At 42.0% G+C, this 13,673-nt stretch overlaps 2 protein-coding genes across 7 annotated transcripts in view; one reads left to right on the forward strand and one right to left on the reverse strand.

Annotated features, from left to right (window-relative positions):
• MED12L (mediator complex subunit 12L) overlaps positions 1 to 13,673 on the forward strand; it is a 178,267-nt gene that overhangs the window by 50,234 nt on the left and 114,360 nt on the right. For 4 of the 6 annotated variants that reach the window (XM_081862060.1, XM_081862061.1, XM_081862062.1 and 1 more), the window contains exons 13-15: positions 1,241 to 1,455; positions 4,184 to 4,288; positions 5,024 to 5,206. In XM_081862060.1, coding sequence (XP_081718186.1) covers positions 1,241 to 1,455; positions 4,184 to 4,288; positions 5,024 to 5,206 — 503 coding nt within the window. The remainder of the gene's footprint in view (positions 1 to 1,240; positions 1,456 to 4,183; positions 4,289 to 5,023; positions 5,207 to 13,673) is intronic. The other 2 variants (XM_081862064.1, XM_081862065.1) reach the window with 1 other exon arrangement.
• GPR171 (G protein-coupled receptor 171) lies at positions 5,260 to 11,074 on the reverse strand. Its single transcript, XM_081862726.1, has 2 exons — positions 10,616 to 11,074; positions 5,260 to 7,294 (listed from the first exon to the last, which is right to left on the reverse strand). The coding sequence occupies exon 2, from the start codon at positions 7,237 to 7,239 to the stop codon at positions 6,274 to 6,276; it is 966 nt and encodes a 321-aa protein (XP_081718852.1). The 5' UTR covers positions 7,240 to 7,294; positions 10,616 to 11,074; the 3' UTR covers positions 5,260 to 6,273.

Consider the following 13,673-nt stretch of genomic DNA (forward strand, 5'->3'; position numbering starts at 1 on the left):
TTCTGATATGCTTAACCATATGCTGAACCTGTATATGTTGCTTTCTGTCACTTGTGTGTGTGTTTGTAGTAGTTAGAAAAAGAGAGCAAAACTCCGTAAGGGTTTAAGGAGTAGGAATGTTGGTGCATTCAGGTGCCATATACTGTGGGTTCTAATAACCGGGTTTTCTCCACGTCATTTAACCTATATTGGTTCAATAGTGCCAATATATTGTCTTGAAGCTGTCCAATTCATGGTACATTATTCTTGCAACTTCCAGAAAGCCTCAATGTGATCAAATAAATTTGTTAAGCTGCATACAGATACACCAATCTGAGTATTTTTCAGAAGTGTTGTAGGACCTTCTTATATGGACTGACTTTTTGAAGTCTGGATTAACCACATAAGAAGGATGGTTTGGGCTGCAATTCATAGTCATAGAGTCGGAAGGGACCATGAGGGTCATCTGGTCCAACCCCTTGCAATGCAGGAATCTTTTGCCCAATGTGGGACATGAACCGATGATCCTGAGATTAAGCCTCTCATGCTCTAATGACTGAGCTATAAGGAGTGGGGTTAACTAACCTGTCCTGCTAGCAGAAGCCTGTGTGAGGTCTCCTACTAGCACAGTGGGCCTTTCCCTAAATCTCTGGAGGGATGGGAGAACAATTTGTGGGAGCAGAGGGGATACCAATCTGTTGGACAAGCAAGCTGATGTAACTTATCTCCTTAGGGCTGTGTTGAACTCTACCCTTTGTGTCTGAAATATTTAAGTAGCTATATGTGTAACCTTAATTTTAAGGTTGTGGGACGCGGGTGGCGCTGTGGGTTAAACCACAGAGCCTAGGACTTGCCGATCAGAAGGTCGGCGGTTCGAATCCCCGCGACGGGGTGAGCTCCTGTTGCTTGGTCCCTGCTCCTGCCAACCTAGCAGTTCGAAAGCATGTCAAAGTGCAAGTAGATAAATAGGTACCGCTCCGGCGGGAAGGTAAACGGTGTTTCCGTGTGCTGCTCTGGTTTGCCAGAAGCGACTTAGTCATGCTGGCCACATGACCCGGAAGCTGCACACCGGCTCCCTCGGCCAATAAAGCGAGATGAGCGTCGCAACCCCAGAGTCAGTCATGACTAGACCTAATGGTCAGGGGTCCCTTTACCTTTACCTTAATTTTAAGGTAGGCTTACTTTTTTCTTCTTCTTTTCAAATAAAAGCTGCTTGAGCCTAATGGTAATTAATAAAATCTAACCTTTTCTCTGTTGGTAGCTGACCCAAACAGTGAACATGAGAAGATGGAATTTGTGAACCTGGTGCTGCTTTTCTGTGAATTCATACGGCATGATGTGTTCTCCCACGATGCTTACATGTGCACTTTAATATCACGTGGAGACTTATCCATCACTGCAACCTCTATGTCTCGCTCGCCAACTGGGGAAAATATGGATGAACAGTATTCTAGGGAACAAGATGTGAAACTGGAGGTATGGAGTGCATTGTACTTTGCTTCTCAGCTTCACTAGGTCAAAAATGACAACCTGGTGCTGTTTTCTCCCTACCCCACTTTATCCTAAGAGCATTTTGAAAAATAATAATTGTGCTGCTGTAATGGTTCTAGGGGTTGCTTGTGTGTAAACCGGTGCAATGCCTGGCTTGGTTGCCTGAGTGAACCTTTTCTGTCCGGACAGCCACTCACCCGTGGCTGTCTCAATCGCTGGCAGAATCTGTCAGTGGGCGTTTCTTGAATTTCTTCCAGCAAAGAAGCTCTTTGACGCCTAGTCTCCTACTCTCCCTGCGCGGAAGCCTTCTGCGCAAGGAGGGTGTAGGCAGCGGAGGACCCTTACTCTCCCCGCTGGTCCCTGGCAAGGAGTCATGGGACCGCCTTGCCGATTCCACCATCTGCCCCCCTTCTCCACTGGTGCTACGCTGATTCTCTTCCCCAGAAGATGGGCTGCCTCTCCCCATCCCGGGACGCTCTCTGGAACCCCTCCGGAGCCCGCTCTCTCCCTCCGGCCCTGATGGCAGTTCCCTGACAGCTGCCTAGAAAGCTTTATTGGTGGTGTTCATCAGATCAGTGCTAACCTTTAATGTAGCTCCTTTTAGCCAGTATAATGTGAGCAGTCCACGCTGCTGCTGCTACTCCCCAGTTTCTGGAGGGATTCTGTTGGCATGAAAAGGAATAGCAGTTTATGGTCTTCTCATGTGACCTGGGATTTTGCACGAGTGTGCACGTGTTTGGTCCTGATGATGCAGGACGAGAGTTGCACTGTGCAGAAGCTTCCATGCCAACAGTGCAATATTGAGATCTCAAGATCTCAACATTACCCTGCTCTCCAGGTGAGGCCCTATTGGCTGTGCCATAGCCTTCAGAAATATATCTGGCACCATCTGGTTAACAAGTTTATGGAACAGTTTCTCGCTTGAAATAAAGCAGGTGCCAACCTTGCTGAGTTTTCCTCTGGGGGTCATTGATACCTGACCTTGAGAACTTTTCAGGTTGCTGGATTTATTGTTATATTGTAATTTATACTGGTTGTATTGTTTTTGACTTTTGCCTTTTTACTGGTTTTGTTTAGAGGAGTGTCTTCCAAAGTTTTAAACTGCCTTGGGATTGGAATGGAAGACAGTATATGAGATTATATAAGTTTCATTCCCTCTGAAGGGACAGACATGTAGTTTGGGGGTTCTCCTAGATTCATCTGTCAGTGGAGGCCCTGGTTACTTCTCTGGTGATGGGTGCTTACTGCCAGCTTGTGTTGGTGTGTCGACGATACCCATTCCTGGATAGGGATACCTTGGCCACCATGATTCCATGTACTGGTAACCTCAGGATTGGACTACTGTAACAACTCAGGACTGGGTTACCTGAAGGACTGCTTGCCCCTGTGTAGACCTGCAAGATCACTTCGAACACCTGGGATATTTTTGCTCAGGCCAGCACACTCTACAGAATATCATATAGTGGTAATGTTAAAACAGGCAATTTCCTCCTTTCCCCATTCACTCTGCAATGCCCTTACCTCTGCCTTATGATGTGAAACACCATCAATTATTTGCTTCAGATGTCTTTATGAAAATGTGCAGGCTTTCCCTAACCCGTAAGATTGGAACCTGTATCACTGATTTTCTGTGTTTGCTTCTGTGATATTATTTTACTGTTTTTAATGTTGATTGGTGTTGTTTCCATGGTACGTAGACATTTTTTAAACACGAAGGGTTCTGTTCGTTGATGCCATTCTGCTTGCACATCAAAGTTTTGCTTGCACAATGAAACCTCCCTCTCCTCTCTCTGCACAACCTCAAAATCTGCTCTGGAGAGTTGGGGGACTCTCTGGAGCAGAATTTGGGGGCACGAGGGGAGAGGAGAGGAAGGCAATATAACCCTCAGTGGTTTAGAAATATTTATTAAATAAAATAAAAATATTATGCAGATGAATGAGATAATAGCTTTGACACATTATACTTAAAGGTAGTTCGTGGCTAAATACAGTCTAGAGCTGCCATGATGACGAAATGCCTGTTGCATAAATGAAATGTGATATTTTGCACCTATTGGGCTCTGATGGATCAAGATCTCTTTATATATTAAAGGTGCCGATAGAATTAGTTACATTTGCATTGTTTTATATGTCCATGATTGGGATTGGAAGGAAAGGGTGTCCTCCTAAGGTTTGAGCCCAAATTTTATTTTTAACTTTAATGGTTGTTAGGTTCTTTCCTCAAAACCAATCCATTATTATTTGGACCTGCAAGAATCATGACTTCAGACTTTTATTTCTGCAAGGTTTCATCTCAGCAGCAGCACAATCTCTTGTGAACAGTGCACTGTTTATACAAATTGCATTGTACTTGGGGAATACGCATCAGAAGTATTGATGGTTTAGCTGTAGCCTTTCTCTAATCTGATCCCATAGCAAAGCAGACATTTCCCAGGATATTACGCATTCATTGTAAACAAAACATTCAGGCTATCGCCCTTGAGTGCAGTTTTCCCGAGCTTGTTATTATTATTTTTTAAGTATGACTTCAAAAAGAGACCATTTTGAGTGTTATATATGTTGGGGGCAGAAATGTCTTTCGTCTTGTTTAGTCTAAGAATTTTAGTATTGTGCTTTTTAAAACAGAGTGATTTTTTAAATCTTACGTGGCCAGTCACCCATGCTTTACATCATGCTCTGACTGGTGTTTCTTTTTCTCTTCGGTGATCATTAGGACCATAGTATTATGGAACATATGTACATTGACTCGGGAACTGCTAATATTTTTGATGACATAGACAAGAATGACTTTAAGACAGACTTTGGTTCGGAATTTCCAGTAGGTCTAACTTCGGATTTTTTCAATTTAAAAAACCCATTCTTCACTTTGCTACGTGTGTCAGCATGATCTGAGACATGGAACACACACTCTTACCAGCATTTTTCATTTCTCCTGGTATTCTCAAAATATCTCGCCCCTTTTCCCCATACTCATCCTTTCCTTCTTTTAAATAGCATCATGGTCTTAGGTTTACAAAAGATGTCTCTCCTATTTCCACTGTGGTAACCTTGATACCACTTCCACTGTGTTTAAACTGCCACCATCATGAACATGTCACGAGCAGTGAAACATTAACTCATATCATTTATATTTACTGAAACCATTTTTTAAAAAATAAAACAAAAACATTTTGCCATTCTTCACTCACAATATTGAGTGCTAACATTGGCCCCCTTATTAGCTGCTGTTTGAAAACTGAATCAAAATGGTTTTAGTTACTGCATATTTCAATGCAATTGAATGTTGTTTTCATTGGCATGCATCAGCAGTAGCCAATGTGGTGCCCTCCAGATGTTATTAGACTACAATTCCCATCATCCTTGACCATTGGCCATGCTGGCTGTGACTGACGATAGTTGTGGACCAACATCTGGGAGTTGCCACGTTGGCTGTCTCAGACATACACCATAAGTTACCTATTCTGAGGTAAAATGAAGCTGCATTTTTTGGCCATACCATAAATTCAATGGATATTTCCGTTTACAGTATTAAATGTTTGTTTACATGTCTTAGATATTTTCTCCAATGCCTGGGGAGTCTTGTGAGAATCTGAATTCCGTATCAATGATAGACAGAAGAATTTCAACAATGAGTGAAAAGTCTATGAAGAGGGAAAAACTGAGGGAGCTGATTTTTCCATCAAACTACAACCTCCTTCGCCATTTGCAATATGCAACACATTTTCCTATACCTCTGGTAAGTAACTTCTTTCTGTCTTTGAAGAGGAGGTCTATACACATGCAAGCAAAACTGCTTAGAGGTTTTATTTACAATTAAGTGGGATGCAAATTCTGTTAAATAAATAAATTGCTTACTGGCTTACTTCAAACTAATGACAGTTCATTTAGCCAGGTCGTGGCTCGTTGTTTTGTTGTACTCATCATACAAAGTATCACTGAAACAGGTGAGTGGTAAATTAGTTGACTCATTTCCTTATATCCAGTTGGATTTAGTCATGACTAGTTTTACCTGGATTGGGGTTCATATATGAATATTTTGTCCAAGTACATTTTGAAAACTGTACATTGTCTGTCAAGCATATCATGGTCTTCAAGCAGATTAACATGAAAATAGAATCATATCCCATTCATAAGCATGGGGCTTGTTCCTGTGACACCATTTTTTATTGTTACATCTGAACCAAACCCACTGTGTGTACTCCCTTAGATGAATTACATGCTTCTTATATACATAACTCTAAATGTTAATGTTACGAAAGCAACCGTCTTCAAAAAGGCTCACAAAGTATTCAGTAATGCCACTTTAAGATATCTGAATGTCAAATTACAGGTATGCAGGGGGAGAATTCATAGAATTGTTGATTTGGAAGGGATCCTGAGGGTCATCTCGTTCATCCCTCTGCAATGCAGGAACCTCAGCTAAATCATTTGCCATGGGGCACTTTGAGTAATACCCAGCCAAGTCATACACAGAGTAGACTATTGAAATCAATGACTAATCTGAGTATGACTATCATTGTATTTCACCCTTCAGAAACAAAATGTGACAACTGCTTGTGACACATTGTGCAACCAAATTCTACAGAGCAATAGCTACTAGCAGTTAATATTGTATCTTGGGGTGGGGATATTGCTTCTTTCGCTTAGCAATTTCTCAGAAAATGCAGTGCCCTTGCAACTGAAGCTCTACCTGAAGGAAAGATGGAGAGATTGTGTGCTCTAGCTGGGGGTGGGGGGTGGGGTCAATGCATTTTTTTATGTGCAATAAATTGTCTAGAATGGTCTGCAGTCTCAACTGAAACATCAAAGTGCTGTTTCTGTTAATGCATTTTCTGGGGGAGTATTATTTTCTTTACGCGACCCGAAAGCCTTTGTCACGTTCAGTCTAAATGTCTTTGAAAGGTAAAAATACAAAATTGGGTCAAAACAGAGATTTGACACACCAAGTAGCAGGGTGGATTCTTTTGCTTTGAAGAGCGTTCGCCTGAGAGAGCAGTCTGTGGTTATAGCTCTGCTTTGACTCAGAGTATACGGGATCCGGACAATATGGTAAGGAACAAAGCATATTATGTAGCTTGCAGTGACTAAGAGTATGTTCACCAGAGCTTTCTTCACATTGTTGTAGCTCACGTTGTATCTGTTTCGATAGAGTAATCTGATCACAAGGAAGTTAGAAATAAGCACTATGGCGGAAAAATTGAGAAATATTGCAGAACAAATGAAATTAGTGAAAACATGCCAATCTCTTCCCACCGTCGTTTTGAAATCAATACAGCCCACATTGGCCGTTTCTTTGATTTCTTTGATTGGAATTGCCATGTTTGGCACCATGATAAATAGAACCATTGCCCAGACTACTGCTGATATCATCTTAGCAAAGCCAGGCTCCTGGATGCGATAGATCTTGCAGCTGTGTATTAACTGAAGGCAACGGTCCATGCTTACAAATCCCAAGAATATGATGGATAAGTACATGTTGATATAGATGAGGCAAGCTGTGACTTGGCAGTGGAATATTTTCAGTTTCCAGGGAGCAACTCCTAAATCAACTGCGATTTTCACCGGCAAGGCAAGGGTTAGCAAAAAGTCTGATGTTAGCAGGTTAATTAAGTAGACGCTCATGCATTTGCGATGTTGCTCTGCCTTCAGGAAGGTCCACAGGGCAAAGCAGCTCCCGATGAACCCAATAAGAAAGATCAAGTAATAAAAATAAGGAAATGGCTCCATGGCAGAATAAACATTGCAACCTGAGGAATTGGTTATGTGCATCTTAAATGCTTCACAGGAGAGGCAAAGTATGTGCACCTTTTCTGAGAGACAAAACCTGGAGTTGGAAGAGAGAGAGAGAGAAATAAACAAACAAACAAACTGACTTTCTGTAAGCAATAGTGTCGTACAGTATCTAACGAAATCTGTGACTGTTCTTAAGAGCAGGTACCCCCAAACTTGGCCCTCCAGATGTTTTGGGATTACAATTCCCATCATCCCTGACCACTGGTCCTGCTAGCTAGGGGTGGTGGGAGTTGTAGTCCCTAAACATCTGGAGGGGATGCCTGCTTAAGAAGCTCAGGAGCAACTTTCCCCATTCTGGTGCCCACCAGATGTTTTGGGCTATAGCTTCCATTGGGCCCAGCCAATGGTACACATACATTTTTAAAAAATGTTTAAAGCAACTTTTTGACAAATCGGTTCAGTGTGATGCTGCATTCATATGAGAAATGCATTTACTCCAAAGCATTTCCTTTTCAGTTAGCAGGGCTGATTGCAGACTTAATCGTCCCAGAAATGGAACAAATAAGTGTGAACACTGCTTCTCTTTTTGTTTTATTTGGTATTCTCAGACATCCCTAGGCATAGGAGGTTTTAATTAAGATGCAAACCATATTTGCCAAGAACATTTCCATAGTTTGATGGTCTGATTTTTTGCAGCAAGATCTGTTTTATAGATGTACTGGTAGAAATCATTGCTAGAGCCATGCACACTGAAGAGGAAGTGGCTATTTTTAACATTTCTAAGAAATGAAATGCAGTAATGATTTCCAGATGAAGAACAGTGAACCTTCAGCTTCCATTTGATGCACCTCATGGATGTTTGCCTTCTCCAGTTGTTTTGGAGCTGTTGGTGTACAAACAGAACTGTAGGTTAAACGCTGGAATTGTTAACGTTGGCAGTTTTACAACAATAAAATGTGTGTATATCAATCTACATTTTTTTCAAGAGCTCTGGCTGTAAATGGAAGTGATTTTTTGTGCAGTCTTTTGAAGTGCACAAATATTATACCACAGGTATGCCATCATTTTCAGAGATAGATAGTAAAGGAACCTAGTTTATATAACTAGCCAACAAAACTACCTCAGTTTAAGAACAGCCCTGTTTATGAACTATTTGGTATACAAACTCTGCAAAACCGGAAGTAGTGTTCCAGTTAGCAAACTTTACCTCAGTCTATGAACGGAAGCTGGTGGAAGGGCACCGGCGGCGGGAGGCCTCATTAGGGAAAGTGCACCTAAGTTTAAGAACGGCTTTGGTTTAAGAATTGACTTCCAGAATGGATGAAGTTCGTAAACCGAGGTACCGGTAATGCAGAGGGTAGTGTGACTGCACAGCGGGGGGGACTAGTGTGGCCAACCTGCTCAGAAGCTCCCAGCACAATTTGGATTGCCTGGAGCACAAATGCCAAACTCAACTCACTCACCTTATGAGTAAATTTGTAGCAATGGGTCAGAATTTACATCAGAATGAAATCAAATCATTTGGTTGGGCAAGGGGATAGTCTGAAACATGTTAAAGCCATCAAAAGGAGAATCCATCAGAGAGGAGGCAAGTGATAGTGAGGTGTGAGTCATTGGAGGTTTGTATAATACACTTTTGTTGGTTATAAAAGTTATAAATGAAAATCAAATTATAAACATTCTCATTTAGCCAAGCGTTGGACAACTCTGTGGCAGTAAGTCAGCTTTTAAATGACTTTTGAAAACTGTTCATTCTGTCAGGAAATTATCTTTCCCCAATAGTTTTCTGATTTCTATTCTCTTTTGTTTTGTTTTGTTTTGTTTTGTTTTAATTTTATGGTTTTATCTATTGTCCTGAACTGATTTATTTTTTTAATGAAGTAGTGGTATATAAATATTTTAATAAATAAAAATAAATGAGGATGAGGGCCCAATTTGTATGTCCCTCTCTACAGACAACGAAATTGTCCATTTATCCAAACCTTTGTAATGACTTGATTACTCTAAAGTAGCATCTACTCTAATCAACATGGCAAGGCATCTTTTAGATGTATCTGCACCTTTCAGTGGGTTTCACTTCTACAACTCTGTAAACTAAAGATTTGCAGATGGTTTGCTTATTCAAGTGTGTATTAGCTATGGGGATGTATTTTTTCAAGGGCTTTCTGACCACAGCCCATTGCTACCTCATTTCTCACAACTCGGAGACATCTATAGCCAGCTAACTATTTCACATCTTGTTTTTATATCCTGCCTTTCATCCAACCACAGGAGCCCAAGGTAGCTAACAACATAAACTAGGCAAAAATCAAACAGACATCAGTGGCAGAATTAAAACCTCAGAATCAAGCTAATCAACAGCAGCAGCAAGTAACTATAGCACTGCTAAAACAAAATCTGTTATCAGCCGAATCAAAGTAACCAAGGGCTTGTTGGAATAAGGCAGCTTTTGTTTGCTTACAGAATGCCTGAAATGTTGGAATCTGGTGGGCTTCTCTTCAGGTCATTAGGTGCATGCCAGCAGCTATTTACTAATAGTGAGCGAGAGAGCCTGGTCAGGTTGAGTACAATTCAGCATTGCACTCTTAAGCTGGTGTCGTGTGTTATGAAAGTGGTGTGGCAAGTGTTAAATTACGCCTGTAATGTGTGCAGTTAACTGACCATGCGGATCAGACTGCTAATCTGCCAAGTTCCCAGTCGGCAAGGGATATGTGGTGCCTGAGGGTTGATAAGTGTGGAAAGTCAGTTATTTTCCCAAGGTCTGAAGGAACATTGCTGAAGCTAAGCAGGTCTGGGTCTCTGCATACTATCAACACCATGTGGAAGTATGCCGTCGGTCAACTTTGGTATATCCTACATCCATTTTATTAGTAGCTTACACAGATGATTCCTTTTAAATCTTGGAGTCTAGAAAGATCTGAGAGAGTTTGGGAGCAACCACTATGAAGGGATGAAAGGCATAGGAATGCAGGAAGCTGCCTTATACAGAGTCAAAACACTGGTCCTTCTAGCTCAGCATAGTCTATAGCAGCAGATCTCCAGGGTTTAAGACTGGGTTCTCTGCCAGCCTTTCCTGGAGACGCCGAGGACTGAACCAGGGACCTTCTGTGTCAGAGATGCTCTTCCACTGAGTTTAAATATCATAATCTTCCTTCTGAGAAAATGACAGTCACTTTGAATCAATCACAAAGGAAATTGCACTGTGGTCCTGAGATAGCAAATGCTTGATTCTGTCAACTCCTTCAACAGAAAAACTAAAGTCGTTGCAGTTTTTGTGACTACGAAGCTTCAGCATGGAGTATCTATACTGAGTTTGTCCCTAATTGCAAACACTAACAGTTTACATAGCCTGCGTTTTGTATTTGCGTCAATGATAATAATGACTGGGTAAAGTATTTTAAAAGGTACATACCTGTTTTAGAGTCCAAAAAGCATTGAAGGAAGTTTGTTAAATCTCCTGTTTAGTATTGGCAGGTGACCTGCTTTTTGCCTTGTGGCCAGCTACTTTTCCTTTTGCTCTTTATATAGTTCGTATCTTAAAAGAGATTTTCCTGTGGCTTTCAAACACATCAGTTGACGTCTATGAAACCAAAAGCCATCTGAAGGTGTGCGTGTACGCACACTCTTAAGAGTTCAAAATTATTCAGTGTTGCAAAATAATACTTCATCCTCCTCTTGTGATTGGGTGGGAAAGCAAAGTTGCTGTAATGACTTGAGACCATTATCCTTTTAATTTTTGCCAGTGGAATGCCAGAACAGTTGAAATTGTAGCAGAATAATGCACCTTGCTTTCTCAGGGAGCAAACTGGAGTGTGAGGTTCAGCAGAGCATAAATATGTATGTAATTTTAAAGGTTTTAATTAAAGCAGTCCTTCACTGATACTATCTAGGTGGTGCACAGTCCAGCAAAATTAATTGCAGCAAGTTTTAAATTAAATTAACTGGTATTAAAGGTAGAGGTAAAGGCTGGATGGTTAAGTCAAGTCATAGAGAACTATGGGGTTGCTGCGCTCATCTCACTTTCAGGCCGAGGGAGCCGGCATTTGTCCACAGACAGCTTTCCGGGTCATGTGGCCAGCGTGACTAAACCGCTTCTGGAGCAACGGAACTACAGTGTTATGACTAAAATAAATAAAACATCGTTATAAAAGCATAATTTAGACAAACAGGCAAAAACAAAACAAAACATTGAATTGACTTTTGCTAATCTCAAGAGATTTTAGTGTAGGTTGAATTCTTCCACTGAAAGAACTACCGTATTTTTCGCTCTATTAGACGCACCGGACGATAAAGTGCATATAGTTTTTAGAGCAGGGGAAAAGTATTCTTTAAAGGGAGCGCTGAGCAGAACCTATATGCATCCCAGGCTCTGCTCAGCGCTCCCTTTCACGAGCCGCATGGAGCGTGTGTGTGGGGCTTGCAGGCTTTCCCCCGGCTCTTGGGGGCTTTTCTGGGAGGTGGGGGAAGGGACAGAGCTGCGCGCTCTGTCCCTTCCCCCACCTCCTGCAAAAGCCAGGGATAGCCGTACGAAGCCTCCGCAGGGCAGCGGGATGAAGGCTCCCCACTGCCCTGTGGAGGCTGTGCACGGTTAAAAAAGAAGCCAGGACAGACAGCGGGATTGTAGCAATCCCGCTGGCTGTCTTGGCTCATGGGATAGCTGCGCGCAGCCTCTCCCGGGCAAGGGGAGCCTTCATCCCCTGCCCGGGAGAGGCTGCGCGCGGCTAAGGCTCCCCCAAGAGCTGCTCTCCCTTTAAAGAGCGTGCAGAGTGTGTGTGCAGCTCTTGGGGGAGCCTTCTCCCTCCTCGGGGAAAAGCCCCCAAAAGCCGCACACACGCTCCGCGCGGTTCTTTAAAGGGAGCACTGAGTAGAGCCTCCCGCCTGCATTCGCTCCATAAGACGCACACACATTTTCCTTACTTTTTAGGAGGGGAAAAGTGCGTCTTATGGAGCGAAAAATACGGTATATCGGGATAATTTCATAACGTTCCTGTGTGTCTGTGTTAAGGAATTCCTTTGGTACCAGCTACAGTGTGGCTACCGTTTTGTTGTTGTTGTTGCTTATGTTATTTGTTGCAACAGAGAGATGCACCTATCTGTTTCTCGGAACTTAATTTGGAGTGATACAATTACATAGATTAGTAGTAGTACTATCAACTCTGAAATGGCTTTATTCTGAGAAGCATTCATAGCAATTTTTTTGCAATAACTACAGACTATGGTTGTTGTTGTTGTCTTATAAAAACTACTGATAAAAATGTATTATTAAAAAGACTGTGGTCTCACTGGCTTCTTAAATTCATTTCCCTCCCCATGCTCATAAATCCAGAAGCAGGTTTGTGTCCTGTGTTCAGTAGACAACCACCGAATGAATGAAAAGGACCTCACATAAAATATGTTTTCTATGCAAAAAGGACCCCAGTATTCTCAGCTTTCTTCGTTGGGTCCAATGAAAAGAAAGTTTTAAAACCCCCCAAATAAAATCATATCAAACAACATGAATTTTAAACTTAGACATTCCAGATAGAATATGAAGTATTTCAGGGACTGTATCACTATCTTCATACTTATTGTGAAGCCTTGGGTGTGACCCTCATATCCCTCTAGTTTGTAATTCTTTCTAACAGGATCCTGAGGGAAGCTTATGAAGAGGGCATGAGGCAACAGCACTCTCATGCTTGTCGCTATCATTTAGTATTTATAGGTATACAGCCTGAGACTATGGATGTTCAATTCAGCAATCATGGGTAGTGGTGGAGCAAACTTGAGGAACTTTGGTTCATTGGAGCTGAGGAAATGAGTGCTGAGCATGGCACCCTTACATTTTGGAGGCATCTGATGTGATTGCGAACAATGAAACATTAAACAGGAACCGAGAAGCAGAAGAAAACCGGGACTGCTTCCAACCCTAAATCTCAAATCTTGCTAGAAGGAACAAGGCTTCCATCCCCCATATAATCTCATTTCCATCAAATCTAGCTCCCTAATGCTACAGAGGTTTCTCCAGTTCAAAACGAACAGTTTCCAACAACATATTGTGGCATCTAATAAGGGGGAACTGTTCTCATGGCCTACTCAACCCTGAGCGCCAGAGTTGTGTATTACAGAAGGCCTCAAAGCATCTGACTAGCTCTCAGTTGCAGAACTGACAAGAGAGTTGCAACCTTTTGCTGTGCTGAGTCAGACTTGAACCATACCTGCAGCTTTTGTTTGAGAAGACATGTCCTCCCAAACCACTGATCTGCCTATATATTCCAGTTGGCATTGTTTCCTGTTGTTCCCTCCTGACGAGAAGGGAGCAAAAATCACCATTGCCAAGAGCGTGCACCAGTGAGGAAAAGCAGATCTCTGAACTAATATTCATACAATACACCTGGGAACTGTTGATAGGAAATTACCCCCTCCCCCCATTGACTTAATGTACATTGCTACTGGGGTGCCTGATGCTATTGTTGGGTTAAAGTTATGACAGT

The sequence above is a fragment of the Podarcis erhardii genome, assembly GCF_964252035.2.
Source record: "Podarcis erhardii genome assembly, chromosome: 5".
Classification (NCBI taxonomy): Eukaryota; Metazoa; Chordata; class Lepidosauria; order Squamata; family Lacertidae; genus Podarcis; species Podarcis erhardii.

What these genes read in the sequence shown, in the direction of transcription:
- GPR171 (XM_081862726.1), bottom strand. Translation starts at nt 7,239, where the DNA reads ATGCACATAACCAATTCCTCAGGTTGCAATGTTTATTCTGCCATGGAG.